This window comes from Phascolarctos cinereus, unplaced genomic scaffold, assembly GCF_003287225.1.
Source record: "Phascolarctos cinereus isolate Bilbo 61053 unplaced genomic scaffold, phaCin_HiC Scaffold_9;HRSCAF=440, whole genome shotgun sequence".
In the NCBI taxonomy this organism is placed as follows: domain Eukaryota; kingdom Metazoa; phylum Chordata; class Mammalia; order Diprotodontia; family Phascolarctidae; genus Phascolarctos; species Phascolarctos cinereus.
The window spans coordinates 252,655,688-252,683,369 of NW_027556402.1; the positions used below are offsets into that span (position 1 = coordinate 252,655,688).

The 27,682-nt window shown below is 52.2% G+C and overlaps 1 protein-coding gene across 1 annotated transcript; it reads right to left on the bottom strand.

Moving 5' to 3' along the window:
* Positions 1-1,445: 1,445 nt before the first annotated feature.
* DDB1 (damage specific DNA binding protein 1) lies at positions 1,446-27,557 on the bottom strand. Its single transcript, XM_020968129.2, has 27 exons — positions 27,400-27,557; positions 24,798-24,946; positions 20,164-20,280; positions 19,493-19,714; positions 17,629-17,743; positions 15,808-15,905; positions 14,995-15,153; positions 14,292-14,375; positions 13,904-14,020; positions 12,856-12,958; positions 12,302-12,377; positions 12,106-12,214; positions 9,339-9,517; positions 9,089-9,252; positions 8,895-9,002; positions 8,463-8,670; positions 8,272-8,367; positions 8,046-8,157; positions 7,655-7,778; positions 7,197-7,361; positions 5,644-5,738; positions 4,871-5,041; positions 4,416-4,525; positions 3,660-3,829; positions 3,330-3,432; positions 2,545-2,668; positions 1,446-2,114 (listed from the first exon to the last, which is right to left on the bottom strand). Exons 1-27 carry the CDS (start codon positions 27,458-27,460, stop codon positions 2,031-2,033), a joined length of 3,423 nt encoding a protein of 1,140 aa, XP_020823788.1. The 5' UTR covers positions 27,461-27,557; the 3' UTR covers positions 1,446-2,030.
* Between the last annotated feature and the right edge of the window lie 125 nt (positions 27,558-27,682).

A 27,682-nucleotide genomic window follows, 5' to 3' on the forward strand; every position in this document is an offset into this window, starting at 1 on the left:
CCAACCCCAATCTCTGTGCTCCAACCCAGCCTCCTCCCCACATCCTGCCAAAGTGACCTTCCCACTCCACAGAGGTGATGGCTCATGGCTCTCTAGGGTTTGTAGAACTCAAGGTCTAGATTCTTGGCCTGGCATTTTGAGCCCTCCACAATCTAGTTCAATTTGGTTTATCTTTTCAGCCTCATTGTACCACTCTCCATGTCCCAGCAATAGCATGCTACTTGCCATGTTGGGAGGATCATCTCCTGCTGGGCTCTACCTCCCTACCCCCTACACGATTGATGCATGTCTAAAGTCTTCCTCACTGTTCAAGGCCCAGGTCAGGGGCTGGGTGCCAATCCGTGCAGCTGCCTGGATTCCTAGTACCATTGGCTGCTCCCTCTTGTGAGGCTCTTGGCGGATGATCTGATCCTTCCTGAAGCAGAGTTATTTGCAACCATCTTCTTTGCCCGGCCTCCTCAAAGGGGTGCATCTGTCCTCTAGTGGTCCCCAGCCTCCCCCGCCAGCCCTTAACTGAACTCCTCTCAGAATGACTAGAGGGCATCCTACTGGGGGAAAGGTGGTTCACTTACACTTTACTCTAAACTGAGTCAGGCTTAACACAGAGTAGGTAGGCACTCAATGTTCCTCGAATTGAATTAGAAAGAGGGCTAAATCCCAGACCCTCGCCCCATTCTTGGGTTTCTCAGTCCAAAAGGCATCAACTGCTTACTTGACTTGGCCAGGCTGAGCCAGGAAGCAAATAAAGGGAGAACGCAGAGAGTGTGTGGCACTTGGAGGCCGGCAAACCAGCATGTGTTTGTTCTCTACAGAGGAGCCCCAGGAATCGTCTCCTCACATCTTTCTTAGGCCTCTGAGTGTGTGGGGGAGGGTGCTGGGCAGCCGCAGGGTCATTCAGAGTGGACCAGAGGACCACAGGACTTTGGGAAAATTTGCCTCTCAGCTGCCCTCTCCACATTCTGACCACTTGGGAAGAGTCAGCGGAGTCACACATCAGGCAAAGGGAACACAGGAGAAATGGAGGCAGCCAACAGTGAGCCTAACGTTACCAACATCTGAGTCATCCCATCCCTGGCACAGCTACGGAAGCCTTGAAAGGAGGGGCTGACCAGCCTACAGCCTAGGAAGGCTGGTCTGGGCAGCAGGCTGGACTTGGGAGAGAAAAGCAGCTAGAGGCAAAGAAACACTGGGGATTCAACCCTGGACCAATCTCCCTGGCTGGGACGCTGCCTCAGGCAATCAGAGGAGAGGAGGTGTGGAGGGAGGTGAGCTGAAGGGATGCTGCCTCAGACAGTCAGAGGAGAGGCGGTGTGGAGGGAGGTGAGCCGATGGGACGCTGCCCAAGTGGGGTGGGGGGAGAAGAGCCTCGAGGAGTTTCACCCCTGGAACCAGGCAGCCGAACTCTGGCCAGGCAGGCAGAGGGGAAGAGAAGCAGAAACAGCGGGTTTTCCTCTTGGATTCTACTTTATTTGGTAAAACTCAGAAACCAACAACCCGTTTGCTTCCCCCACTCTCTCTGTCCCTGAAGGCAGCAGCTCTGCAGTGAGCCTGGGGATCTCCCGCCCCACTGCCTGGGAGTCCAGGCCTGAACAAGGGAAGCTCTGGGAGGCAGCAGCGGGAGGCTAAGAGGAGGACCTGGCCTCAAAGACAATGAGCCCTGCCCACCCCCACTCCCAGCAAATCCAAATCCAAAGATCCTAGAGAACAGTGAATGAGTGAGAGTCACGGATCTTCCCTTCAGCCCAAGAGCTACCAAAGAGGTCAATTGGTCAAGACCAAGGCTTGGTGGTCCCTGGCGACAGCTGAAAACCCAGGCATGAGAGCGGTGTCACCCCCAGCCCATTTCCAATATCTCTAGTGAGCTGGCTTTTGTTCCGAAAAGGACCCCGCTGCCACACAGGGCAAAGTGTGGCTCTTGGGGCTGTTGGACAGGGCCCCCCCCTCCCTGCTAAAGAAAGAAGGGGGTGGGGGAAGACTCCAGGCGCAAACATGGAGAGAGGTGCTAGGAAGGTTGGACCGCGGCCGACTGGCTAATGGATCCGGGTCAGCTCCTCCACGACCTTGATCAGGTCATCTGCGGTGGCTTCTCGCTTCATACCGCTGCCGTCATCATACTTTAACAAGGAAGACGGGTTTGGGAAGAGAATCGTCAAGAAGAGGGCCCCACCCCCTCCCGTGGGGAGCCTGGAGCACACACTGGGGTGTGACTGGGCTAGTGGAGACATCCTCTCCAATGAACCAAGGGAGAAAAAGATGCAGAGACAACAGCTCTTCTGTCCCAGAGAAGACAGGACGCGCAAAAAGTACATGGACAAGGTCTGGTCCCGACAAAGCTGACTAAGGAGCCCCTGCCCAACAGTGTGTGGGCTGGGGAGTAATTTTTAATACCCTCTTGCCAAACCCAGAAGATGGCCTCTTCAACCCCCCTTTCCAGAAGGACGGAAGGATGAAAAGGAAGATGCTCATAAGGGGTCCTGGGCTCCCTAAAATCAGGAAAGAGACACAATTACACCCTCCCCCACCTCATGGGGCCCAAAGGCTCACCTGTAAGTTAGCCACAACTTCCTGCATCTTGGGTCGGCTGATATCCAGGAAACTTTCAATCAGATCTCCATCAATGAAACCTGTAGCTGGCTCCGTCTTGCGTTCAGTATGAAACGATCTCCAGGTACAAGGATGAGTTAAGGAACAACCTCGCACTCACCTGGCTTCCTAAGAGACCTCCCTGCCAAAGCCTCACGGCTCTTCAGTCACTGAGCACGCTCCCATCCACAGGACTTCTGACTTGAAGGGACCCTGAAGGATGCCTACTTCATTGGACACCTCTCTTTTTTTGCAGGTAAAGCAACAGAGGTTCAGATAGAAGTGACCTGCCCAAGGCCACACAGCCTCAGAATCAGGCCCTGCCCTGCCCGGACAAGACCATGCCCTTGTGGGTGGTCCCTGCCATTCCCTGCCTTGCTGGTTTTAGAGCTTCTGTTATCAAACGGGATGATATGGAGAAGGAGCCTCAGATTTCTTAACAGCACATGCATTTGCAATACCGACGACAGCTTCTCAGGTCACGTTCAGGGTGACATGTAATCTGGTGCTCTGAGTCAGGCCCCTGCTCCCGCCCCTCTTCTTTCAAACACCTACCGTCTCCAAAGATAAGCTCCTGTGTCCCAGGCCCAGCCATGTCTCTGCCCAAAGAAAGGCCGGCAGCTTTTCCCTAGAGAGAGAATTTACGTAACTTTGTCCTCTTGTCACCAGCCCTGTCCTCCCCTCCCAGCTGCTGAGGCTGATGGACTCAGGAGGACACAGGGTAACACGAGCTCCAGGAAGGATATAAGGAGTGCTCGATCTTGCCAACACTTTTGATGACTTTATTGAGTCGGTTCTGCATGTCCAAGAGGAGATTGTACCAGCTTTCTGACAGTGAGGTCACCAGCCCTGAGAAAGCAGAGGAAACAGGAAGCCAATGGCGGAGGTCTGGAATCCTCCCCCCTCCCCGGAATTGCCACTCCCCCAAGGGCACCTTCGGCTACAGGGCAGAAAGCCTCTCACTCAGCACCGCCAAGAGCCCCGTGATGGAACTGGGCTTTGTGAATCCCAAGCACAAGAGTGAATGCAGGCAGAGAGGTGTGTGGGGAGGGTGCCCCTAGGAAGGCCAGCCTTACCGATCATGCCATTGACTGTTCCAAAGAGCACGGAGCCTTGCGTGGGGGTGGAGGTCTCACCCAGGTTCTGCATCACCAGAGAGCCATGGCAGAAGACGTTGACAAACTCCCCCAGGTGGAAGAGCCCCACCTCCTGCAGATGTTGCCGTTCCTCGTCAGTGGTGGCAGCACTGGAAAGCACAATGGCCAGCACTCGTCACCCCCAACACCCACATGGCCGGGGAGGTGCGAGCCCTGGGCGGGGGGAGAGGCAGCACACGGTAGAGACGGCCAGTCCCCCACGGAGGCTGCAGGGCCTCAGCTACACCGCGGGAGTGAATGACACTGCACGCCAGGCTGCACCGGTCACTGCTTGGAGGGGAGCCAAGACTGGCCTTCTAAGAACATAATATGCCAGGACTGCTTAGGTCCTTAGAGAACAGAAGGCCTAACCCTCAAATACAGAAGGTGCCCTGAGGCTGGCAGATCCCAGCCTCGGAAGTGACCTGCAGGTGCCACTGGACACCCTTACTTCAGCACAGGAAGAAGACATCACCAGAGAACTGAGGTCTGACGGGATGAGACCGTCTCATTTCTGAATTCTGTCGGTCAGTGTCATTAACCTACAGTGCAGCCTGCAGCAGCACGGCCTCCGGCCAGCCCATCAGACCAGTCGACAGCAGCGTATGGAGGCCAGCACAGAGGGGCTGAGAACACACTCCAAACTCTGTCTTCACCTCACCCCCCTTCCCACCACCCCCATGGGAGGTCACCCACCTGTCCTTCTGACACACAAACAAGTTAAAAGCATTCTCAGCGCCCAGGAAGTTGTCATCATCTAAGATCTCTACGGCGCTCATCCAATTGGGGTTAAAGTCCCGGGCGATCTTGAACACAAAAACCAGAAGAATGAGAAGAATCAGCAAGTCCCATGGAATACAAGCCTGGGCCTGTCGGCATTCGGGCCAGAAGGCTAAACGTTTTATTTAAGGAGGGGTCCGCAGTGCAGCCCATACCCCACTCCACCTCCTGGTCTGGGTCCTAAAAGAAGAGTCAAGCCTGGGCCTAGATTCTCCTCTGAAAGCCTTCTCACCAGTCCAGCCCAAGACTGCCGCCGACCCAGCACCATCCAGAAGGGCTCAGGGCAGGTGTGAAAGCCCAGGGAAGGCCCGCCCCCGGCCCACCTCTCCATGGTGATAATGGCTTTTCTGAACCCGAAGCACTGCTGTTACCTCTTCGAAGTTGCCCTCCATGGGCTTGTAGGCCAGAAGCAGCACCGAGCGCATCAAGTCGCCAACCAGAATGAAATCCCCCTTGGTCTTCAGGTACAGGGCCATGATGTTGTTGTAGTGATTGCACTCTGTCCTGAGCTCCTTCTCGGCTGTCCACTCATAGAGCCGCACCTGGGAAAGACAAAGGCCAGAGGCTTTTCTCCTATCAGAGGGCCCTTCTTGGCTATTAGGTTTGCCGGAAATCTCCCTGGAGAGGAAAGGTCGGCTTTCCAATGGTTTGATGCCTAATTGGAAACGGGCAGCATCACTGCCCCATGTCAAGCCTCTTCTTCAACACTTTCTCAAAACTCAGTCCCCTTCCCAGACCTAAGTGCCCGGAGACTAGGCTGCATATAGAGATGAGATCTAGCGTTAAATACGTGAAGAACGAATGCTCTGGTGCTCCCTGATCAATGCCATACGATCTTAGCCAGCCTGAAGCACCCCGAGAAGCCAGAATTCATTAAGCACCGGTCCTTATGCCTCTGCCTGAGAACCTTCTTACAAAAGTCTGTTCGGTTTCCTCTCCGAGGAGCCTTTAACAGCAGAACCGTTATTTCATTTCCTCCTTGTAACTGCTCACAGGATTCTGCACAAAGTGGAATTTCAGTACATGCCCACTGACTAACACCACCAGGTCTTTCATCTTATCTTCCATCCAAACATGGGGTGCACGTATCTAACATTACAGAATCGATCAGACCAGAGAAACGTCCCACAGGAAGAGGGCTCACCGTACTGTTGATGCTGGCCAAGAGCTTCCCATTGAATTCCACCATGGAGTACACGGCACCTTTTACTTCCTTCTCAGCTACAGTCTGTAGTTTGCCTGGGAAGGAAAGATGATGTCCTTCTGTCACCATCTCCACCTTTCTCCGGCCCGTTCCTCCTCCCCCCGTCCACTCTCCCTGGGGTGACTCTCTCATTTTCTGCCCAGCTCTCTCACCCCAGCCTGGGGAGGGTCAGCAGCAGTACTCCCCGCAGTGAGGAGGTCCAAGAGGTCTGACACCACACCATCTGCTCATAGAGCTAGCCATGAGAGAAACGTCAAGTTGCTACATTAGGTGCAAGGGGACATAGCATTCTACACCAGGCACATAGTAGGCACTGGGGAAGATACACAGACAAATAAGACACAGGTCCTGCCCTCAAGGCGCTCACCAAATAGCGGGGGACATGGAGCATGTGTATGCCCAACTACACCATAAAACAGGAAAGGACAAAGGCATGAGAGAGAATTATAAAAAGCCGCGTGTTTTAGACAAGCTCACAGGAGGAAGAGTCCACTTCTGACCAGCAAAACGTGCATGGGTCACACTGAATCAATTACAGATCTTGCTGCCATGTCAGATGCCAAAGGAAATCTGGGTGAGTGGCACCTTCGGCCTGCATCAATGCCAGAGTCACAAGTCAGACTCTGCGGTTTCTCCATGTGGGAGAAAGCCTCCCACAGGACACTAAGGGGAGTGAGACCTCCCACAGAAGGCAGGACATCCCTCAGGCTCAACACGCTATCCATGACGTGGTGATCCAAACTGTATCGAGCACCTCATCACAAAATGGCTGCTAATCTAGGGACACGGAATATGGCTCTCATGCCCACTTCCTCCTGAGAGGAACTGATAAAATCAGCATCTGTCCAATCCCTTGGAATCTCTGTCCAGTAGCTCTTTTTGGTGGGGACCCTAGCAGTCTGACAAGGTTCAGTGGTCCAGACACAGCAAGGACTTGGCCTAATGGACCCAGTGCTCTAGGCACCGTGGCGCAAGGAAGAAATAAGAATGACACACATGCCGTGAATGACCTTCCGACTGACCCGATGAAGATACTCAAAGCTGGACTCGACTGCCTTGAAGGGGCCTTTCAATTCTAAGATTGATCTTTAGAGTAAGGTCACCAGTGACAACTGTTCTCCCCATTTTATGGATGGAGAGACCTGAGGGATTAGGGATGGTAAACAAAAACTGGGACTTAGGAACCAAGCTCAGTAGATCCCATCCTGAAGGGAAAGAATGTCCCTGACTTCCAATTCCTTCCCACATCTCTTGCCCCCTTTCCCCTCTCCATCTTACTCCTATGCTCTCCCAGCCCTGCCCCCCTCCCAATAAGATCCCCAACTTTAGAAAGGGAAGATAACGAGACACAGAAGAAACAGAAAGGAGCAGGAAGAGCACCCCTGGGCTGGCGACGAGCCCAGTGCTGCCTCGGAGCTTCTCCCACCCTTCAGAAGCCTGAAACCAGCTTTTCCAGGGCCGCGTGTCCCAGGAGCTGCAGAAGCAACACTCACCATCTGAGTACTGGAAAACGACAATTCGACCCTGCTTGGGCTCAGCCTCTTCCGGATACACCATGGCAGTGCCCACGATGAAGTACGTGTTGGGGTCTTTGCCAAGCTTGCAGGAGACCAGGCTGAGAGCATACTCGTTCTGTAGGAACTGGTGGGCATGGAGCACTAGGACAGAAGACATTATCCCCCCTCACCTTACGGCACACGTGCCTTTCCCAAGACTTCTCCTTAGGCAGCCCCAGACCGGCCCATGAGAAGATGGGCTAGACCAGGAGAGAGTCAGAGCCACCGAGGAAAGGTGAGCACATAAGGCCACGACAGACACTCCCCCGTCTTCCCTTGTTTGTGTGTCCAAAGTGGCTTATGTTCACTCTGACTTGGGATGAGCGGGCAGGGCCCGTACTGTCTCCCCTGCCCCCCATCCTGGGGATGCCCACAGCCTGGTCCTCAGGCCCCACCTTCAAAGGTGTGCTGGTCAATGATGAGAAGGTTGTGCACCTCAACCTCTTCTCCAAAGGACGTCTCATGAGGGGCTGTGCTGCTGGAGAACAGCTTGCTGGAGCTGACGCTGCTGGACAAGGCCTGGGGGCCAAGGCAGTCTGGTTAGGCAGGCCTTGTCCTCCAGCCCTGCCCCCGCCCCGGCAAGGACAGCTAAGCCTAGAAGCGCTGAGGAGAGGCGAGGCTGCTTCTGGGGCTTGCTGCCGAGGTACATGAGAAGCCAGCCCTTCCGCCTGAGTTCACAGAAGAGTTCAGGGGCAAAGAGAACAACCGTGCTCTTGCGGAGCGGACTGGTGCACGCCCCAGGCAGGATGTGGCCGGCCCGCCAGCCTGCCCCCCCCCCGAACCAACCTGGGTGCTCGCGCTGGGCCGCAGGGCCGTCGTCCCTCCGCTGGCATCCTGCACCTCAATTCGACTCGAGAGGACCCCAAAGCACTGCGACACTTCCTGGTAGCAAATCTTTCTGTGTGGAGGTTTTTTAAAGGAGAACAAAAACAACAGAGATCTGGCAAAGATGGCCAGCAAGGAGGAGGAGGAGACGAGAGGCTGCTGTGGGGACCTGCCGCGGGCAGCTCACCTGGGAGACTCATAGAGAGGCACGGTGCGGATGTGCAGCTTCTGGATTTCGTCAATGGTGCCGATGGTGAGGGTGCTGTTGTTGGCCAAGGCCAGGCTGCAGGGAGAGAGCTCAGCTTAGATCCAGATTTCAGGGCCCGAGCTCCCTCACAGAGAAGACACAAGCCCACTGCCTCCCTGGGCCGCGCTCACCTGTCAGGGTAGCCGTCAGAGTTGAGGGGACACATGTAGTTGACCTCCTTGAGGTTGACGTTGGAGAAGACTAACTTGTGATTGCTGCTGTAGATGACGGTGGGACGGTCAGAACAAGCAAAGACGTTGGTGGTGGAGAGGGAGCGAAACGTTCTCAGCACCGTGGGCTGCGTCCCGAGGGTCACCTTCTTCCGGTCACTCAACAGGCCTAGAAGGCAGAATGCCATCAGGCCTAGGCCCAGCAATGAAGGACTCGGACCCGATGGTCTGTAAGGCTCCCTCCAGACAGAGGCCTAGGAATCTCTATTTGCAGAATTCTATGGGGGGGGGGGGAAGGAGGACAAAGGGGTGGGAAAAGGGACATTCCCAACATTTCTGGGCAGTCCCATGGAGGCACAGAAGGGAGGGATCCCACCCAGCCCCCACGCTGACCTGTCTCAATGCTGAGTCCAAAGTAGAAGAGGGCGCCATCACCCAAGGCGCAGAGGAGGTAGTGGCTACTCTCAAAGGTGGTCATCAGGATGGACCGAGGAATGATCTCTGCCACACACAAGGGGAGACGGCGGGCTGTCACGCCGCATGGCCGACCCAGCCAGAACCCAGGCTCCCACGCAGCGGCCACCTACCTCCCCCAAGCATCTCCTTGTGCAACAGCTCAAAAGAGGGAAGCTTCAAGATACGGGCAGAGATGTCGGTCCAGAGGCCAATGGCACAGAGGGGAGACATCCCACTGCTGTCCCCCAGAGGGGTGATGTCCAAGCACGCCACCTCATGCTCCATCTCCGTATGGCTAAAGAGAAAAGGCAGACGTCAGATGAAGGTGCCCGGGCCTCAGAGAGGGCCCGGGAATGGGGAGGAAGGAAGCCAAATGGGTACCTTATCTGCCTGAGTTCCTGAGGATGAATCTGCAGGTAGTAGAGGGCCCTGCCCACGGCCACCACCACCTGGCTGCTGTTACAGGAGGCCACGCTGATGTTCCTGCCCTGAGGCTCCTTCCATTCACTCACTAGGGCTTTGGGCTCCTGGCTAACGAGCCGCACAGAGGCAGAGGTGATCTAGACAGAAGCAGAGGGGAGACCCCTGAGAAGCAGCCCAGGCTCTGTGCAGGACTCTTCTTCCTTGATAAACACTTCCAAACAGTCCATCAAAGGGCTGCCATAACAGGGGAAATTGGGAAGGAAGCTAAATATAAGGGAAATATACAATCTCATTAAGTGGAAAGGAATTTGGAGTTCAATTCATCACCTCTATACAATACATAAAAGTATCAGTAACACGTCTGTACCCCAAAGAGATGAAAAAAAAAAGCGGAGAAAGGACCCACATGCACAAAAACATGTATAGCACCTCTTTTTGTGGTGGCAAAGGAGTGGAAATTGAGAGGATGCCCATCAATTGGGGAATGGCTGAACAAGCTGTGATGATTGTAATGAAATATTATTGTGCCATAAGAAATGACAAGCAGGCGGATTTCAGAAAAACCTGGAAAGACTTATGTGGACTGACGCAAAGTGAAATGAAGAGAACCAGGAGAACACCGTACGTAGTAACATCAATACTGTATGATGATCCACTGTGAATGACTGAGCTCTTCTCAGCAATACAATGATCCAAGACAATTTCAAAAGACTCATGACAAAAAATGCGATCCACCTCCAGAGAAAGAACTGATGGAGTCTGAATGCAGATCAAAACACGCTATTTTCACTTTCTGTATTTTTTTTTCCTTTCTGTTTGTCTTCTTTCACAACATGACCAATATTATACTATGTTTTGCATGACTGAACATGTATAACCGATGTCAAATTGCTTGCCATCTCAGGAAGGGGGGAAGGTAAGAAGGAAGAAAGAAAATTTGGAATTCAAAATTTTTTTTTAAATGAATGTTTAAAATTATCTTTACATGTGATGAGGGAAAAATAAAGCATCATTTTTTTAAAAGTATTAGTAACAAAGTTCCATTTAATGAGCATCACATTTTTACTTCATCTTATCCTCACAATAGCTTCATGAGACAGGGACGGCAGATGTTACTTTCTGCTCTGATAAAACAAGGGCACAGTATCCTGAGAGCCGTGGAGCTAGTCTGTGTGGAGCTAGTCTGTGGCAAAGAGGACTCAAAGGCCTTTCTTATGTCACGGGCTCTCTCCCCATCTGTGGCACCCAAGGGCCCACCCAGCATCTGCTTCAACACTTCCAGTGACAGGGAACTCCCTAACAAACACCCACCTCATCTTCAGAGTTCTGACTGGTAGAAAATTCCTCCTTACACTGAATTAAAACCTCCTGTAGCTTCTATCGCCTAATGGCAGTTTTATTCTTCTCCTAAGAGCACAGGATACTCAATACCAGATTTCTAACAGACCTCAGAGACCTTCTTCCTCCAATCTCCTCCTTCTAGAGAGGAGGGAAGGGACTTGCCCAAGGTCGCAGGTGGGTCACAGGTGAAGCCTGATGTCTGCTTCCAGACAAACCACAGGGCCTTCCCTGGAACCACCCAGGACTGAGTCAAATTAATCCCTCTTTCTCCCTCTTTCAGAAGATGGCTCTCTAAACATTTAAAAACAACGGTTACACTTCCCCTACATCTGTTCCAGGTTAAATAACAAGCTCCCACAACTGTGATTTCTGAGTCCCTCTCAACAGCCTCACGGACATAATGGCACGGCAGTTCTTTAGTCTCATTAGATGTAACGCCCCCAAAGAGACCCGACACAGCAAAGTGACACAAGAGTAGTGAGAAAGACAATGATTCCCTGTGTTATCTGGCTAATACCGAGCACCAGCTGAAGGAGGACAACGATGGAGGTGGCCACGGTGCAGAGGCGGCCCACGGAGCCTCTCCCGGTCTGGCCTCCCCTGCCGTCCCAGGCTTGGCCCAGCCACCGAGGAAGCCCTCCGCCAGTTCTCATAATGATAAGAATAAAAATGGCCAGCATTTACACAGTGCCACAAGGTTTACAAAGTGTTGCACAGGTGTTAACTATATGTCTTCACAACAATTCTGAGAAGAAGGGACTATTACTAGCCTCAGTTTATAGCTGAGGAAACTGAGGCGCCCTGGACCACACAGCTAGGAAGTGCCGCAGGCTGGATTTTAACGCCAGTCTTCCTGACGCCAGGCCCACAGCGCTGCCCCGTGAGCCACCAGCTGCCTCTTGAGTCTGTTCTATACAGCCAGCCACTTGAACTGAGCTGGAACAATAACATGGGAAGGGTTGGAGGCCAGGATCTGAATATCCAGTCACTCAAGGCTGACGTCCAGCAAGAGCAAACCATTTCTCGTGTGTTCGGGGCAAGGTGAAGAGTAAATGGAGAAGGCGGGCCGGAGGGGCTGGAGCAAATTCTACAGTCCCTGCCCCGAAGCCCTTGTGATAGAGCCTGGAAAAATCTCAGGCTTTTCAGGAAAGGTGACTCCAAACCCCCCCGGGGCAGAAGCTGGCATGCCACAGATGGCCAATACCTACAAGGTAACCCTAGGAGATTCACAATGAGGATCAGAAGCCAGTAAATGGTCGGCCCCGATCGGTCAAATCGTCAAGAGCTGCAGGCTTGGCCCCAAAACAGCAGCCCCTTGACTCTGCACTCTGTACTGGGGGAGGTGCAACCGACGCAGCCTCTCCTCCCAGGGCTGGGCACTCACCTGGATCAGCTGCTGATGAGCCACGTTTCCGCAGAAGAAAGTCTGCTGATCATCCACAAAGCCAGTCAGCTCCGTTTCCTCCACCTCCTCACCATTCAACATCAGAACTCTGCCGAGAGATGGAGAGCCTGCATCCACCCGTGGCCTCCCTGAGAAGGCAGGGCCGCCTGCGCCCCAGGGCCGGGACCATCCTTACCTCGTCTGGCCCACAAAGGACAGCACCAAGGTGTCATCAGTTTCTCGGCTAGAGTCAGACCTGAGAGGCCATAAGCCTGGGAGGAGGAAGAGCGAGGCGTCAGTACGCTGCCCTCGGCTCCCCCCGGGACTCCCAGACTCCAAGAACAGAGCACCCCCCCAGCAGAAACCAGACCACATCTACCCCACACTGTCCACATCACAGTCTCAGAGGTGGAAGGGGCATCTACTCCTGACAAAGCATTTTCTCTGAAACATCCTCAATGTGGAGTCACCAGCCTTCACCCGTGGCCTCCAGGGAGGAGGCCTGCCTCTTGGGCCTTTCCAGGCCACTCTCCTGATGCACATTAAACTGTCCTCTTCCTAACTTCTATTCACTGTGTTTCAAGCAAACAAGAATAATCGCTCCTCTAAGAGAAAAAATCCTTCACATACTTGAAGACAATTCACACGTTCTCTCCAAGTCTTCTCCCCTCAGCAGCCCAGGCTGCGCCCCACACCACCCTCCTGCCCGCCTTCCTCCAGACCCCCCCCCCGAGGCACAGGGTATCATACCTTTGATGCCTGGCAGGTCAATGCTGGCATGTTCATGGATCCCGATCCCATTCCGAATGATCCGCAAGGAGCCTTCCTTAAAAGCCCCAGAACACGTGACCAGCTAAACACAGACAGAGAGAGCTGGTCACCGGTGCCCTCAGCAACTAAGCTCAAGGTCACAGTCAGCAATCCAACCTGCGAAGGCTTCCATCCCAAGACGTGCAGCCAAGGGCCTGCAGGACGTGGACAGCTTCCCTAACCCTAATTCTGAGGTGCTTAAGTAGTGGAGATCGTATCAAGCCCCCTGCCTTGGTGACAGCTCTGATTAAGACCACCATACTGATACCCAAATACAAACAGGACAACAACTGCCCCTTAGCGGAGGGCCTCTCATTTGCAACACTAGTCTAGCAGAGGACCCCCAGCTGCCCGGCGACAGCCTGACACAAAGCCAGGCGGCATCAGGGCCTCGAGCAGGCACCTTCAGAATCTTGGTGTGTCAGGTGAGGGTTTGCAGAAAAGAAAGGTTCCCTCTACACCAAAATGCTTATTCACAAAAGTACTTCACAATGTAGCAAAGAAGAAGCAAAGTAGAGACTGGGGAAGGGCTAACCAAACTCTGACACATCATTGGGCCACACGGAACAATGACCATGATAAAAACAGAAAAGCACAAAGAGATGGATGTGAACTGATGCAAAGTGAATCGGCAGAGCCAGGAAACCAAGAGACGCCCGAGGACTCTAACGACATAAAAGCAAAGGACTACCAGACAGCAGCAGCGATCATGAAGACCAAGCTGGCCCTCAAAGAGGACGTGAGAAGACTCCTCCTTGCCCTACTCTTTCTAAGTCTTTGTTATAAGAGGTGGCTCTCAGAGAGGAGAGACAAAGGAGAATCTAGGGGAAATGGAGTCAATGTCAAAATGGAAGAGAACAATAAAAATCTAGCTAAAAAAAGATTTCTAGTGCTTCCCCCGACTCCTGTCCACCCCAGCCAAAAAAGAGAAAAACACCCAGGGGCAGTGGCCAGATTTGACCCCGCCACCCCACGTCCTCAGCCTTACCTGGCCCTGGCCCTGCCTTTCCAGGTCCACAACACACATGTCCACAATGGGACCTAGGTTGGTAAAGGTCTCCATGGCCACAACGTAGGAGCCTTGCTCGTTGCTGTCTACGTTGAGCTGAAAGTAAACAAACAGGGAACTTGCTGAATGAACCTCCGAAGCTATCCCACCTGCTCCAGCTGTAAGAACAGACAAAGCTTCTGATCTTTCCCTGAGTCTTGGAATCTGCCCACTCTGCCTGTGGACTGACCCCACAGGGTCAGCTGGAATGGAGGAGTCTCATCTAGTCTGCAACTTTACTGTCTCGTTCTGAATCTGGATGAAGAAGAGCTCAGCAAGGCAAAGCAATGATGAAGAGCGGCCAAGGAGGGAGGACGGTGAGGCTCACCTTTACAAGCTGAGAATCGCCAAGGCGGGAGCCAACAAACACCACCCCATTGTCCAGGTATGTCAGGCATTCAGCGATGGAGGTCTAGAAGGAAACACAACTTGCAAGAGACCCTGTGGGGAAGCAGCTGCTGTTCCCCTCCCCCCAAACTGTACACGTGCCAGGGCAGCCTTGGGAGCCGTCACATGGAGCACCGAGTCTGTGTCACAGTGAATCAGAGGGAGTCTCAACCGAGGCTTCACAATTTCCGATGCCCATGACTCCACACCTATCAAGTCTACAACTGATCTTCTAGGTACCATCGGCAGACCCCTGTCCAGCTGCTACAATCCCGCCTTCCACAACAGCCAGCCCTCCTCGGTGACACACCTCAAGTTCCCATCCTTCCAGTGAGAAACACGGCTCCCTCAGACTCTACTGCCAGGAGCCTCTCCCAGCGCCACGGCCATGGGATTTCCATGGTGTTTTCGACACGCACCCCACTTCTTGCTCACCCCTCATCTTTATGCATAAGGTCCACTGCTCACCTGATTGAGATGTTCTAAAAAGCCAAAATTCACTTCTCAATAAAACAACTAAAAGGTGGTTGCTACTGGACAGGGCGGCTACAGAGAAAGCGATGCGACTTCTGATGGCCTGCACGGGCTGCCCCCCCAAATGCCGCCGAGCAAAGAAAGTACAATGAGCCAGGGACAAGCATCACCTCTCCAAGAAGCTCCACCCGAAGGTCCTTCAGGGTCACTGTGCCGTCCATCTGCTCCTCCTTCTCTAGAAGCAGCATGAAGAGACGGCCTTCCATGTCTCCCAGCAGGTATCGGGAACCATTTGGATCGACTCGATTGTGGCACACAATCGTGCTTTGCTGCCCCCGTGGAAGGAAAAGCAATTAGGGAAGTGGCTTCTGTCTCACAGCAGGGAGTGAACCCCAGGGGGCTGCTCCCTTTACTAGGGAGGCCTCACCATTTTATCAGAAGGAACCAAGAAAGCCCCAGGATGCCTTTGCCTGACAACATAGAGACCTGGGTGCCTGGAATGCACACGAGATAAAGGAAGGAGATAGGAAAAATGTTACACGTGGAGACCCCTCGGTGTCTTCTGGGACATAGAAGGGTGGGGGCAGTTATTTTCAGCATGGTTCCGGATGGCAGCACAGGTGAATTCTCACATCCAGGTGAACGCTATTAAAGCAGGGCTTTTATACTAGGTACTTTCACCCACCAAAAAATGAAGAAAACTGTGTAATTTTTCCTTCTACAATGAATGTAGATTTTTCTTTATTTTAAAAGGAGCTACAACACTTTGGTATTTTTCTCTACGCGAGCCCCAAGGATATTAACTCAACACATTCAGCTATTTCATGCAACAAATGTTACTGCTAGTGAGTGAAAGCTTCTCTTTCACAATATACCTGCCCCGCATCTGTGGCAGATAACAAACAGGGGACTGTCCACCTCCACATTCTAACCTCAGAACAGCAGAAGGGCAAGGCCTAGGGAAGAGGACGCAGGAATCTCACCTTGATGATGGGAGGGGCAATGGCCAGGTACTTATCGCCATTGTGATACGTGATGGATTCTTGGCCAATAATGATTGCACCTCCAAAAGGCTCGGGCACTGCAAAAGAGCCAGGAAGAAGCTTTAGAAGGAGCCCCTGGTTTTCTCGGATCAAGGATTAGCATCCTCCTCATTTAAAGAGAGGAGAGTGAACAGAGGGGATTTCCGTGAGGTGTACCTCTTAGGACCTGATCAGACCTGACCTCACCTCAGCATGGAACCCTCTCTTCCCTTTTGGCTTCTTTAGAGCTTTTCAAAAAGTGAGAACTGTCCTTGAACTGTCCCTCCCTCCCAATTTTCTCTCCTGAACATTCATCATTTTTAAACCTATGTCTCTAGTTCTTCCAGTCTCCCCCAGTCCTCATTCAATCCCTGCTCAGTTTTTCCTTACAGAGGATCAGAACCACCATCTGGAGGCTCTAACGTGCTGTTAAAAGAGGGCACCAATAAAAGTTGAAGCTTCTACTCTGTATATTCTCGCCCACCCCTGTGAGAAGAGTGATTAGGGGATCCTGTAGGCGTTGGTGCTCCCATTATCAGGACCCATTCAGAAGAATAAATTGAATAATCCAGCAATAAATAAATAAATAAATAAATGAAAGAGGGCACCAGACTAGGGAGATGCCACGGTTCCTTCCAATTCTATCGCCATGAAACCTTCTCAGTGACGTGAGGGGCAGGCGAAGGGCAGAGTGCCCAGTAAACACAGTTACAGGAGGTAGGTAGTTGCATACAAGCAATAGCATCTATGTGAAAAACGGGCAGTCGGCAAACATGTTACTAACAGGATTTCACAGTCTGACCAGAGCTGGCTGCACAGTGGTTAATGATGCCGCTGCAAAATGACACTGGTTGGGGCAAACCTAAGCAGAGAATGCCAACACCAAACCCTTCTCCAGACAGGATCTAGACCTGACTCTCTCTCCCTACAGCCAGCTATGTGACCTTGGGCAAGTCACAAACTCTCTGTGCCTCAAGCTTCCTCAGCTATACAACAAGGGAACATCTAAGCTCCACTCCCTTCCAGGCCTTAAAGTTGATGACACATAACTTTTCAAGTGCTTTCCATTGGACACCCAGGAAAATCAGCCCCAAAGACTAGAGACAAAAGATGGGAAGGAAGGGATGCTGATGGAATGAACAATAAGATAATACTCTATCTAAAACACTCAAATCCACCTACAAACATAAGACAATTGTCATTTTTTTTTTTTGACGAGCCCAGACCGGTGACTTTATCCAAGTGGAGACCTCTGGTGTGGAGACCCTCCCTCCCAGGGCAGATCAACAACTTATCTATAACTCACACTCTTAGAAAACGTTAAGCCATCTGCCCAGGGTAATTGCCCAGGGCCACATGCCACCATGTGTCAGAGGAAAGACCTAAACCCTTGGGCTTCTGGATTCTAAGACTGGCCTTCGATCCCTCAGGCCACGGTGCCTCTCTACGAATAACTCAAGTGTAGAAAGAGTACTCTCCTGTGAGGCCAGGTACTTTCACCATCACTCTCCTTTACTGGAAGGGGTAAGTGATTTGCCTCAGGGCACACAGCTAGAAGAGGCAGACAGAACATGAGAGCTGGTCCCTTAATTCCAGGCCATGCTCTTTCCCTTACACCTGCCAAGGAGAACTGGGGAAAAAAAAACTGGCAATGATAGTAAGTGCCGTAACACACACCTGCTTCCGGTGACACTGTAAAGGCAGGCAAGGGACAAGATCAAGCAAAATGACAGACGGAATGGGGAGAAAGGAGATTTCCTTAAAACCACAAAGCTAACCAACCTGCAATCACCATTGAAGCCTCCGCCTCCACATTTTCCTGCTTCCAAGGGCCTTTATTGAACTCCTTCTCTCGAAGAGATACTTCATAGGTCTTGACATGCCGTCCCTGGGGGTCCTGGCCTCAGGAAAAGGTGGAATGTTAAGCATGGGGAACAAGGGCCATCGGGAAGAAACAGTGCCACTAGCCAAAGACTAGAGTCAGGGTCACCTGAAGCCAGCCGGTCCATCGGTCACCACTAGAGGAGGGCAGGTTAAGTGAAGGCTGACCCTTCGACCTCAGGCCCCGTCCCTCCTCACCCTCACACAGCAGCCAATCAATGAGAATGCACCAAGTGCCTTCACATGGAACTCCAGCTAGAAACTTACAGCCTATCTTCAAGAACACCACCACACAACACGGAGGGTGGGCACACAATTGTTACACAACATTCTGTCGGGCGATGGCGCCCACAGCGAACAGAAGTAAATCCCAAACCTTGGCCTTGACGGCATCCTGACCATCCCCCTGAATCAATCCCCACCCCATTTCTGGCGTGGGCCAATGGTGACCTGCCCTCCCCTCCCTGGGTCACTCAGCCAGTCAGTCCTGGGGAGGAACGGGGACTCCGAGCAGCTGCTGGACACGACCACAGCCCTGACCTGCAGGCCCTTAAGGCGGCTGCCAACGTGGATTTGAAGGTGAGCTCACCCTCAGAGTGCAGCACAGTGTGATAAAGAAAGAAAGGCGCAAGAAGGCCATGTCCCCAGGGTCTGCTCTGAGCTCACAGATCCTGTGAATGTAAGGATGACACTTTCTCATGGAGGGCAGCCCTTGTACTTCCAGGTCTTTAAAGTCAAGAGGAAAGGGGCCAATTCCGGATCTAATGGAAACAATCTCTAACACAAGACATGGCAAGCAGAACTCTTTCCAATGGCTCAGGCTTGTTCTGGACACATGTATCTGGGAAACAAAGGTCTGTCTCTAGAGGGGACGCCAAGAACCTTCCAAACTCTCCAGGTGCAGTCTGAACTAATGACATCTACCCACCCAGTGAGAGCCACGCTCCGACAGCCTGACTTTTATAAAGGTGGAGAAAGAAGAGAAGAAGGGGACTTGCGCTGCATCTTCTAAGAACTAATTCAACACGAATAGATCCACAATACGTAGGCCGAGTTCTCCTACCCACGTTTCACCTTTCTTCCAGCCAGTTACCAGGTCCAGAGACCTACGGCTCTGCTGACGATCAAGTGATCGAAAGGCTCTTGGGTCAAAGCAGGATCTCCATGCAGCAGCTCACCCTCCCAAAATGTCCAGTACATGAGCAGGACCCACCAAGCCAGGCCAGAGGAGTGACTGCGTCCTTCACACTCCACTCACTGGGCTTCACAGCACTAGCAAAGGGGTCTGCTGGTCGACCTGACGGCACCCTTCATAGCCCAAAGGACAAACCTGGGATGTGGACAATGATCTCTGCGTGAAATCTCACAGAGGGTAAACAATGAGCTGGACGGGAACTCTGTCCCAGCTGATGCCATCTGAAAATGTATCCCTTTCCTTTCAAAGGCAATCTCCAGATCAGTTCTTGAGAGTCAAGCCTTAATGAGCTACAAGCACACTCCAGTAACTTCTTCAGAAATAAAGACAGATTAGGTCACCTTACATTCTTTCCAAAGAGAAACTACCAGAGTGTAACAGCAGGACCAAGGAAGCCCTCCCCCAAGCCCCTTTTCGCCTCCACGCTACGACCCGCTTCCCAGGCAGGTACCCAACACACTGCAGGCACAAGAGCCTCTCCCTATTCAATCCAGACCTGCTGCCTATCAGCAGACAGCCCCTTACAGACCAGGACCAAGCTGCTTCTCCCCATTCCTCCCCAGTCATTACCTGATAAACAAAGCAGATGGTAGGGGCCTGGCAACCGTACAGGAACTTGACATCAATGACTTGCAGCTCCTCCAGACGAATGTTGAAGGCCTTCAATTCTTTATTGTCGCGGTCCAGAGGGATAACTTTAAAGAGGCCATCATAGAGGCGCAAGCCGATCATCCGGCACTCGGGGTCAATGATGCCGATAATCCCAGTCTCAGAGGGACGACCGATGCGATCCTAAAAAGAAGATTCAGTGATGGGCCTCGGCAGAGGGCACTGGGCACCCCTTTCTAGCCTCTGTGACACCTGGTCAGAACAGGCCTGGAAGCCCAAGGGCTTGTTACTTTGATTCAGTTTTATCAACGGCTCAACTTTCTGGCAAAAGAATGCAGTTCACTGACACGGGTTCCCCATTCTTCAGACTGCCAAGGACACAGGAAGGAAATAAAGGAAGACGGCTCTCCTTTCCACAGCAAGTGTAGTTCACGGTGGTTTCTCTGACCACAGAGGAACTTTCCCAATCACCTTAATTTTTCTCAGCCAATAATGTAGCATCCGATAATTTATTTCTTTCAAAGGCAGGGTCCAATTCAACTCCCTATAATCCAGTTTTAACGACCCCCAAATTTCACAGAGAAGCGTCCCTGATCTGTGACGCAGCCCAGCCTCCTGGGGCTTCCCCTCACCTGGACGTTGCCATGAGCTCGGGTGATGATGTCAATGCTCTCCCCACTCTGCTTATACTCCAGGATGCAGGCGTTGTATTTGGCTGTCAGGATGAAGAGAAGGTCCTTGCTCTCCCCCTAGAAACCAACCCATTCATTAGAAGACTTTCTTTCTCGGATAGGGATGCTGGATTTGAACTGTCCTTCGAATTAACGTAAGAAGTGAAATGACCAGATTCCAAAGTCCTCTCTCAGAAAGGGGTTCTCAGTCACACACATCAGCCTCTGTGGAGACACCCAAAGGGCCTGGGCCTCACTGTTACCCTAACCCTAACTCTGCTCTCTCATTCTGCCTTCTCTTCCCTAACCACACTTAATCCTTCTAATGCACACCCCTCATATGGCACTGATCACCTCCTGACTTGTATTAATGGCATCTCTGTATTTGTCTTATCTCTTCTACTAATTTGTAAACTCAGTGAAGGTTGCAACAGATGTCTCAGCCAACTGAATCCTCCCCCCCCACTCAGCTTCTATATACAAGTACTCAAATCTGGACTCCACAGCTCAAGCAGCCTTCTCCAATACTGGCTGCTCCCTTCCCCACCCCTCTCATCTTACAGATGGCCTAGTCCTCACTCCCCATGCCCACTACCAGAAACTTTTTCAGATACCAGAGCTTAAAAACTAAGCCATCCAACTATATTACATTAGCCGAGGACTTGCTGCTGTCCCATGGCAACCTCCAAGGCCCACCCACCCACCTTTTCCCATGACATTGGTGTGTCTGACACACAATCTTTTTCTCCAATCCCTCCCCTGCCACCATCCTTGAAAATGCCAGCATTCACGATGCTCTTTCCTGACAATGACTTCACACTGAATTCCTACAATTTCTTGGCTAATGGACTTCAGCTACTCACCAGGGCGGTGATGCCGTCCTCATTCCCTATAATGCTCCACCACTAAGATCCTGAACTCTGAAATTCCCCTAATTAAATCTCTCTTGTTCTCCTACTTCATTCCCTCCCTCTTTCCATATCTGCTTTTCATCCTCCTTACAAGCTTCATTTCTTTGATTCCTCTGTATTCTCCAACTCATCAACCCTGTTTTGGCTTTCTTCCTTTCTTTTGTCATGTCTGGCCCCATACTCAGCCATTTCAATAATGCCCCCTCTCCCACTTAGGAATCCCTTGTCCCCTCTGACCTTTCCCCATTTCCCAGGGTGGCTCCTACCATTCATCTCTGTCCTCAAGCAAATGTTACCAGAAGAAAAACCATAAGTGGGCTGAATGTGTCTGCTATCCCAAACTGAGTCCCAATCATTAGATGGAAATCCTTCGACTTATTTCTTGCTGATTCTCTCTTTTTCCAGAATGGCTGTTCTAAATCTCTTCTCCCCTCAACCCTTAACTGCACCTCCGAGATCTGACACTGCCTTGAGATGACTGAGACCACTGGCCTCACTCCTCCCCCTCCTTCTCCTGATGCTCCAAACTTCTCAGTGTCATAATCTACACTCACTCCTCCTTGCATCCAACCTTAGAGGCAGAGGAGACCCTCCTCAGACGTGGTTGCCAAAACTAACCCTCTTCACCTCTGCCTCCATTCTACTTCCCTTTCCATTGCTCTATCGATCACCCCCTCTCATTGCTCCTTCCTTTTCAAAAAATGCTACATAATGTGAGCTACTATTATTGTTCCAGTCTACAAACACGCTCAGGCCTTCCCTGTCCTAAAAAAAATGGTCCCTTTGGGCCCACTAACCCTTTAAACCACAATTTCCTTTCTGGTTTTTCTGCTCACTGTCCAACTCAGAGAAACAGCTCTCTCCACTTCCCCAGCTTGCTTCTTAACTCTCTGCAATCTGACTTCTATTCCTACCCCTTGGCTCATAGGGCTCACTAAGTCAACGTCATGACCCCCTTTCCTGTTGTTTTCTTCAGCACCAACAAGAGACATTCCTTCCTTGGGGAAACTTACTCTTTCCACTTTCAGGATTATCCTCCTACCTCTCCGCCCCCTTTGCTGGTTTATCTTCCATCTGTTCTTCCAATACTGATGACCCCTGAGAGTCTATCCTTGGCCCTCTCTTCTCTCTCAACAGTCTCGCCTTTGGTGACTGCCTCTACGCCCACGGCTTCATCTCTCTAGGCAGATGACTCCCAAATCTGATCTTCTCTGTCAGCGCGCCACTGCCTCTAAGTATTTTTCTGCCATTTCAAACACAACAAACTCTAACTCAACTTGTTAAGCTCAAAGCGACTATGAACTGCTTACAAAATGAAGTGACAATCTTACCTCTTCTTCTCATTTTTCTAGTCCTGCTGATGGTGCAGGACACTTTCAGTTGCCCAAGCTTAAAACCCTGGCATTCCCTAGGACTTCTCCCTCTTTTACCAACTCCAACCCGCCGCCAAGTCCTGTCAACTCTGCCTTGGCAATAGCTCTTCCACCTGTCCATCCCCTCCTTCTCAGTCCTATTCCCCACCAGGTCTGCTTTGCCTCTAAGGTGGCCTCCTTGCTGGTCCCCATGCCCCCCACCAATCTGGCCTTCATGCCACTGCCACGGGAATCTTCCTAATCCGAACATTCTAATCACAGCACTCTCTTACTCAGAAACCTTCACTGACTTCCCTGCTGCTTAATTAAACTAAAACAGCCCAACCTGGTGTGCCAGGCCCTTCACAATTTGGCTCCAGCCAACCCCTCCCCTGTACACACTGAGAACCAATGAAATGGAACTGAGCACCCCCCCCATCCTGCCCCCTCCCATCTCTCCACCTTAGCTCATGCCATCCTCCACTAACTAGAATGGATTCCCCCATCGTTCCATTTGCCTTTGAGGGCCAACGCAGGGACCACCTACTGCATGAAGTGTTCTCTGAGCTCCCTGCCCACCCTCCTCAAACTCTCCAAATGTTCTGCCAGGATCCCTCCATGGCACTGATCACATTCACCGGTACATCCCATTTATTTGTGTTTCTCTCCTCTCTCTATTAGACTGTAAACTCCTTGAAAGTGAGTTTTGCATCACCGCTCTAAGTAGGTAGAAAAGAAATTAATTCCAAGACAACATTTTTCTTTTTTCCCAGCCTCCTTTCTCTCCTCCTCTCATTTGGGTACACTTCCATGGCTATGCATTTTGATCCTTCCTACCCCTCAAAACGTGCTGCCTCCACAAAACTACCCCAAAGGAAAGCCAATTCCTTCTTGATTTGTGAATTTTAAAGCCCCTCTCCTGAGTTCTGTTTCACTCCAAACACATTCCTGGAATTAAATCAATGTCTATTATTCTAGTTATAGAAATGACTAGACCCCTCATTTTACATACACTTACAAATAAACTCCGAATAACTGGCTGATCAGTTTAGGGGAATAGGAGCAGTCACGGGTGCAGAGATTTAGATTGGAAAAAGACCTTAGAGTTCACGCTCCTCACTGCACAGATAAGGAAACTGAGTTACAACAAGCGGACATGACTTGCCCACAAAAGCAGAGAAGTAAGTGTCAGAGGCAGGACCTGCGACTCTTCATGGTTACAAGGCCAGCATGCTAGCCCCCACACCTCCTGCCTCACATGGTCTAATCCAGGGGTGGGGAGCCTGTGGCCTCTAGGCCCTCAAGTGCAGCCCCTTGACTGCGTCTGAACTTCACAGAACAAATCTCCTTCATAAAAGGACTGGACTCCAGGCTCATCAGTACAGAACTTTCAAAGGTACACATTTTCACCAAGATTAGTATCGCACTTCTAGTCACTCATTCCAAGTAAATATTGGAATCTCCCAAGAAATGCTGGGAGTTTTAGTGTGCTCTCATAGACAGCAAGTTGATTTCCTCCTCCAAATGCGCCTTAGATTTTCATGGTCTGCGCTGGTCTGCCACAGGGATTCTGAGCAGGGGACAGCTTCTCCTGTCTTTAGGACTGCTTACAGAGATGGGCAGGACAAAAACCAAGTCTCTATAAATTACAAGGGGAAGGTGGTTAATCCACAAGGGAAGCAATAATGCTTCAAGTGAAGCCTTGAAGTCACTTCCATAACACAGAGCAAAAGGAACAAGGCACAGAGGGGAAGGAGCCTCTCTCTTTTTAAGCCTTTAACATTTAGCTTCCTTGTCAGTCTCAAATCACTTTTGGGAAAGTCTGCCTAAATGACTCAAGGACCCGTGACTTCCTAACTGTGGGTGGCACTGTCTGCACCAGGGCTGGCTCCCAGACAGCATTATCCACGACCCATTCCTAGAAGTCTTGCTGGCTTGGTAGGACCCACCAATGTTTGCACTGACTGGCCTGGCTTTTGAGAAGCCAGGGTCACCTTCACACAGCCATAAAGCTCCCCTCCCCCAAGTGATTAGCTATCAGAGTACTTCAATGGAGGTACTGAAAAGGCATAAAACATGAGTGACTGGGTGGACAAAGACATCTGGCATCCAGAAATTTTCCAAAAGGCCCCTTTTTCTTCTAAGAGAGTCTTTCCAAGGTCCAATGCCATTCAAGTATGAATCCACCCTTCAAAAGGAGAAGAGCTGCAGGCCCAATCTTCCTATCCTACTGGACCACTCCCCTACTGTGAGACTGTGATTAAAAACAAGCAGCAGGCTCGGTGCCCTCCCGCCCACAGGGTGGAGGCCTGGAGGCGGGTGCTGTGCTCACCTTGGGCCGGAAGAGCTCCATAACAGCAATTTTGCCATACATGCCCACCTCCTTAACGGGCCGCAGCCCCTCTGCGGTGACCACATAGATCTCCAGCCGGGTGTTTTTGGCAATCAGCAGATTCAAGTCTTCGGCAGAAGTGAAGTGACCTGAAAGAATTGCCACAGTCCTCTCAGGTAGAAGAAAGGGCCGAGTCCAAGGGCTCCCAACGTGCCTCAAATCAAAAAGCCTGGGAACACTCCTACACTTCTCCCATTTTCCTTCTTTCTGCTTGAAACAATCTCACTCCCATATATTCACAAGGAGAAAAGCAGGATCCCTTGAAAAATCAGACCATAAAAACTGGTCCTTTGGAGGCGCCAGAGAAAATGGCTTTGTTTGATTGGCTCTCATCAATGAAAGCCCCTGGGAGGGAGAGATCAATCAGCTATTCAACAGACAGACACAGAACACAGGACACACTCTCTCTCTCTCTCTCTCTCAAGTCTTACAGCTTCTGTCACAGTTTTCAATCCTAGACTGCAGAACATCCCTGCTCAACACCAACCTTTACCTAGTCTCCAAAATCACGGGTGGCGGGGGCCCAGACGTTCAGGACAAAGGACCATAGCCTTCTGGCCCCTTCTTAGTACTTCAAGAGCTCAAGCAGCCCGTGTGTCAAGGCTTCTTGGTACCATGGCGATAGGCACTGAGGAATGGGGTGCTTTGGGTGCATGCTACTCATTAAAAGTCTCAGGCCCGGGGAGATCCAATACTTGTGTCTTCTAGAAACCGCTGACTTGCACCGTTGCTACTAAAAGTAATTCCCACACTCGGCTGGCTAACAGTGGGAACCCAATGTTTAGCCCTTGCCCTCCCAACTCAGTTGTCCCGTCCCCCTGTTCCTTGGTATAAAGAGCTCCTCCATCTAAACAGACTGGACACCCATTTATCAGGAGGACAGTAAGGGGATTTTAGGTCCGGTAAAAAGGCAAATCTAGATAGCTGTTAACGTGTGAAGTTCCCAGTGTCCTTACTGGGACATTACAAGGAACTTCTTCACAGTGCTTTCACCTCACCTCACTGGTGTGACCCTCCTACCTGATTCAGGGGATCAGAGACCCTGGAGCTAGAAGGAAAGTTAGAAATCCTTTGTTCAAAGCCTTCAATTCACAGATGAGGAAACTGAGGCCCAGAGTTAAAGCTCACGCAGGGAACAATTTGAGCCTAGGTCTTCTAACTCCCAACCCAAGATTTCTTCACTCCCTCTCTGCATTCTCAGACTGTTAAGAGCCAGAAGGGACATCCATAGAGTCTTCTTTTTTGTGTCACTGACTCCTTGGGGCAGTCTGTCAAAACCTGCAGACCTCTCCCTGGAGTGTTTTTAAATGCACAAAATACAATAGTGGGCATAGGACTGCAAAGGAAACTAATTCTATCGAATCAGCTATCAACACATACGAAACCAAACTCGTGGGCCCCAGGTTAAGAATTGATGACGCAGGCCCAATCCCTTTATTTTGCTTGGGATAAAGCTGGGGCCCCCCGAGGTGAAGGCAGAGGCCACCCAGATGGTTAAGCACCAGAGCCAGGCCTGACACGCAGACTTTCCTTACAGGCTCCTTCCCCTTGTCCCCTGTCTGAGGCCTCTGCACTCCAAGAGCTCACTCCACGCCACCATCCCTTCGGCCGATGCCCGAGACCTCGCTGCCCAAGAGCTGAGCTGGAAGGGACCTCGGATCAGATGTGCTGAATTATCTGAAGACCGTCCAGGGGAAGAAGGGTCGGCCTCGTCCCACCTGGCCCAGGAAGTGAACCTAAGAGCCGCATGTGGAGGATGCTGAGACCACATTTCAGCCCGAGGTGAGGAAGACTCTCCAACTCCAAGTTCTGGGGGGACCACGGGTTTCCCTTTGCCCGAGGACTTCAAGCCAAAGGGAGATGGCCATGGGTCGGTACGTGTGGCCCAGCCCGTCTGCCTCCGACTCCCCTCCCAGGTCATTTCCCCTCTCTGGGGGGGTGGTCTCCAGCAGACCCCTCAAGCCCATTCCTGGTCAACAGCTGGTCCTACGCCTCTCCCCCCCTTGGGCCTCAGGCCTCTGCAGGAGCACCGCTGGGCACTGAGGTGGGGCCCCCGGCACCAGGCAGAGGCGGGGTCTGCTCCTCCCAGTGTGGGCCCCAAACCCCTCTGTACACGGTCCCCGGCGGGAGGTAAGCTCCAGGCGGACAGAGTCTGGTTCTTATCCAGTTCACAGGCTCAGATGTGGGGGGTGGGGTGGGGGCGACCTTGGAAAGATGAGGACCCCGTCTCCTGGGCTGGACGGCCGAGGGTCCCTGGGGGGGGACTCCCCTCCCCTCTGAGGCCTCAGTTTACCCGGGTGTAGGCTGTGCTTGCATTACTCTCTAAGGCCACTTGCAGCTAGCTGCGAGCCTGGTGGGTCAAAGCCCTCCCCTGCTGGGCCTCAGTTTCCCCCGGCAGCTGGAAGCTCCAGGAGTTCTGGGGCACATGGCTCCTCCCGGGCGGGCCTCAGGTTCCCCCTGCAGCTCGGGGAGCCGCCGACGCACGTGGTCCCTCCCCGGGCGGGCCTCAGTTTCCCCCGCCCCGGCCCGCGGCCTCCCTCACCCGTCACGCAGCCGTTGACGGCCGTGGGCTTCTGCGCCGTCACCACGTAGTTGTACGACATGTCGAGGCCGGAGGCCGGGCCGGGCGAGCCGGGGGCGGAGCGGGGCGGGGGGTCGAGGGGGGGGCGAGAGGCCCGGGCGGCCGCGGACACGGACACGGACACGGACACTGACGCGGCGACGGCCGAGAGACGAGCGGGCCCCGCGCGCAGCCTCCGCACCTTCACCGCCGCCGCCGCCACTGCCGAGACACGCCGCCGCCGCCTAGAGCGCCCTGGCCGCGG

Coding starts and splice junctions, on each gene's coding strand:
- DDB1 (XM_020968129.2), bottom strand. CDS start 27,460: ATGTCGTACAACTACGTGGTGACGGCGCAGAAGCCCACGGCCGTCAAC. Junction 9,518..12,105: donor CTCATCAGCAGCTGATCCAG/GTGAGTGCCCAG, acceptor GCTTCTGTCTAG/ATCACCTCTGCCTCTGTGCG. Junction 8,158..8,271: donor CCTCTCTATGAGTCTCCCAG/GTGAGCTGCCCG, acceptor ACCTCCACACAG/AAAGATTTGCTACCAGGAAG.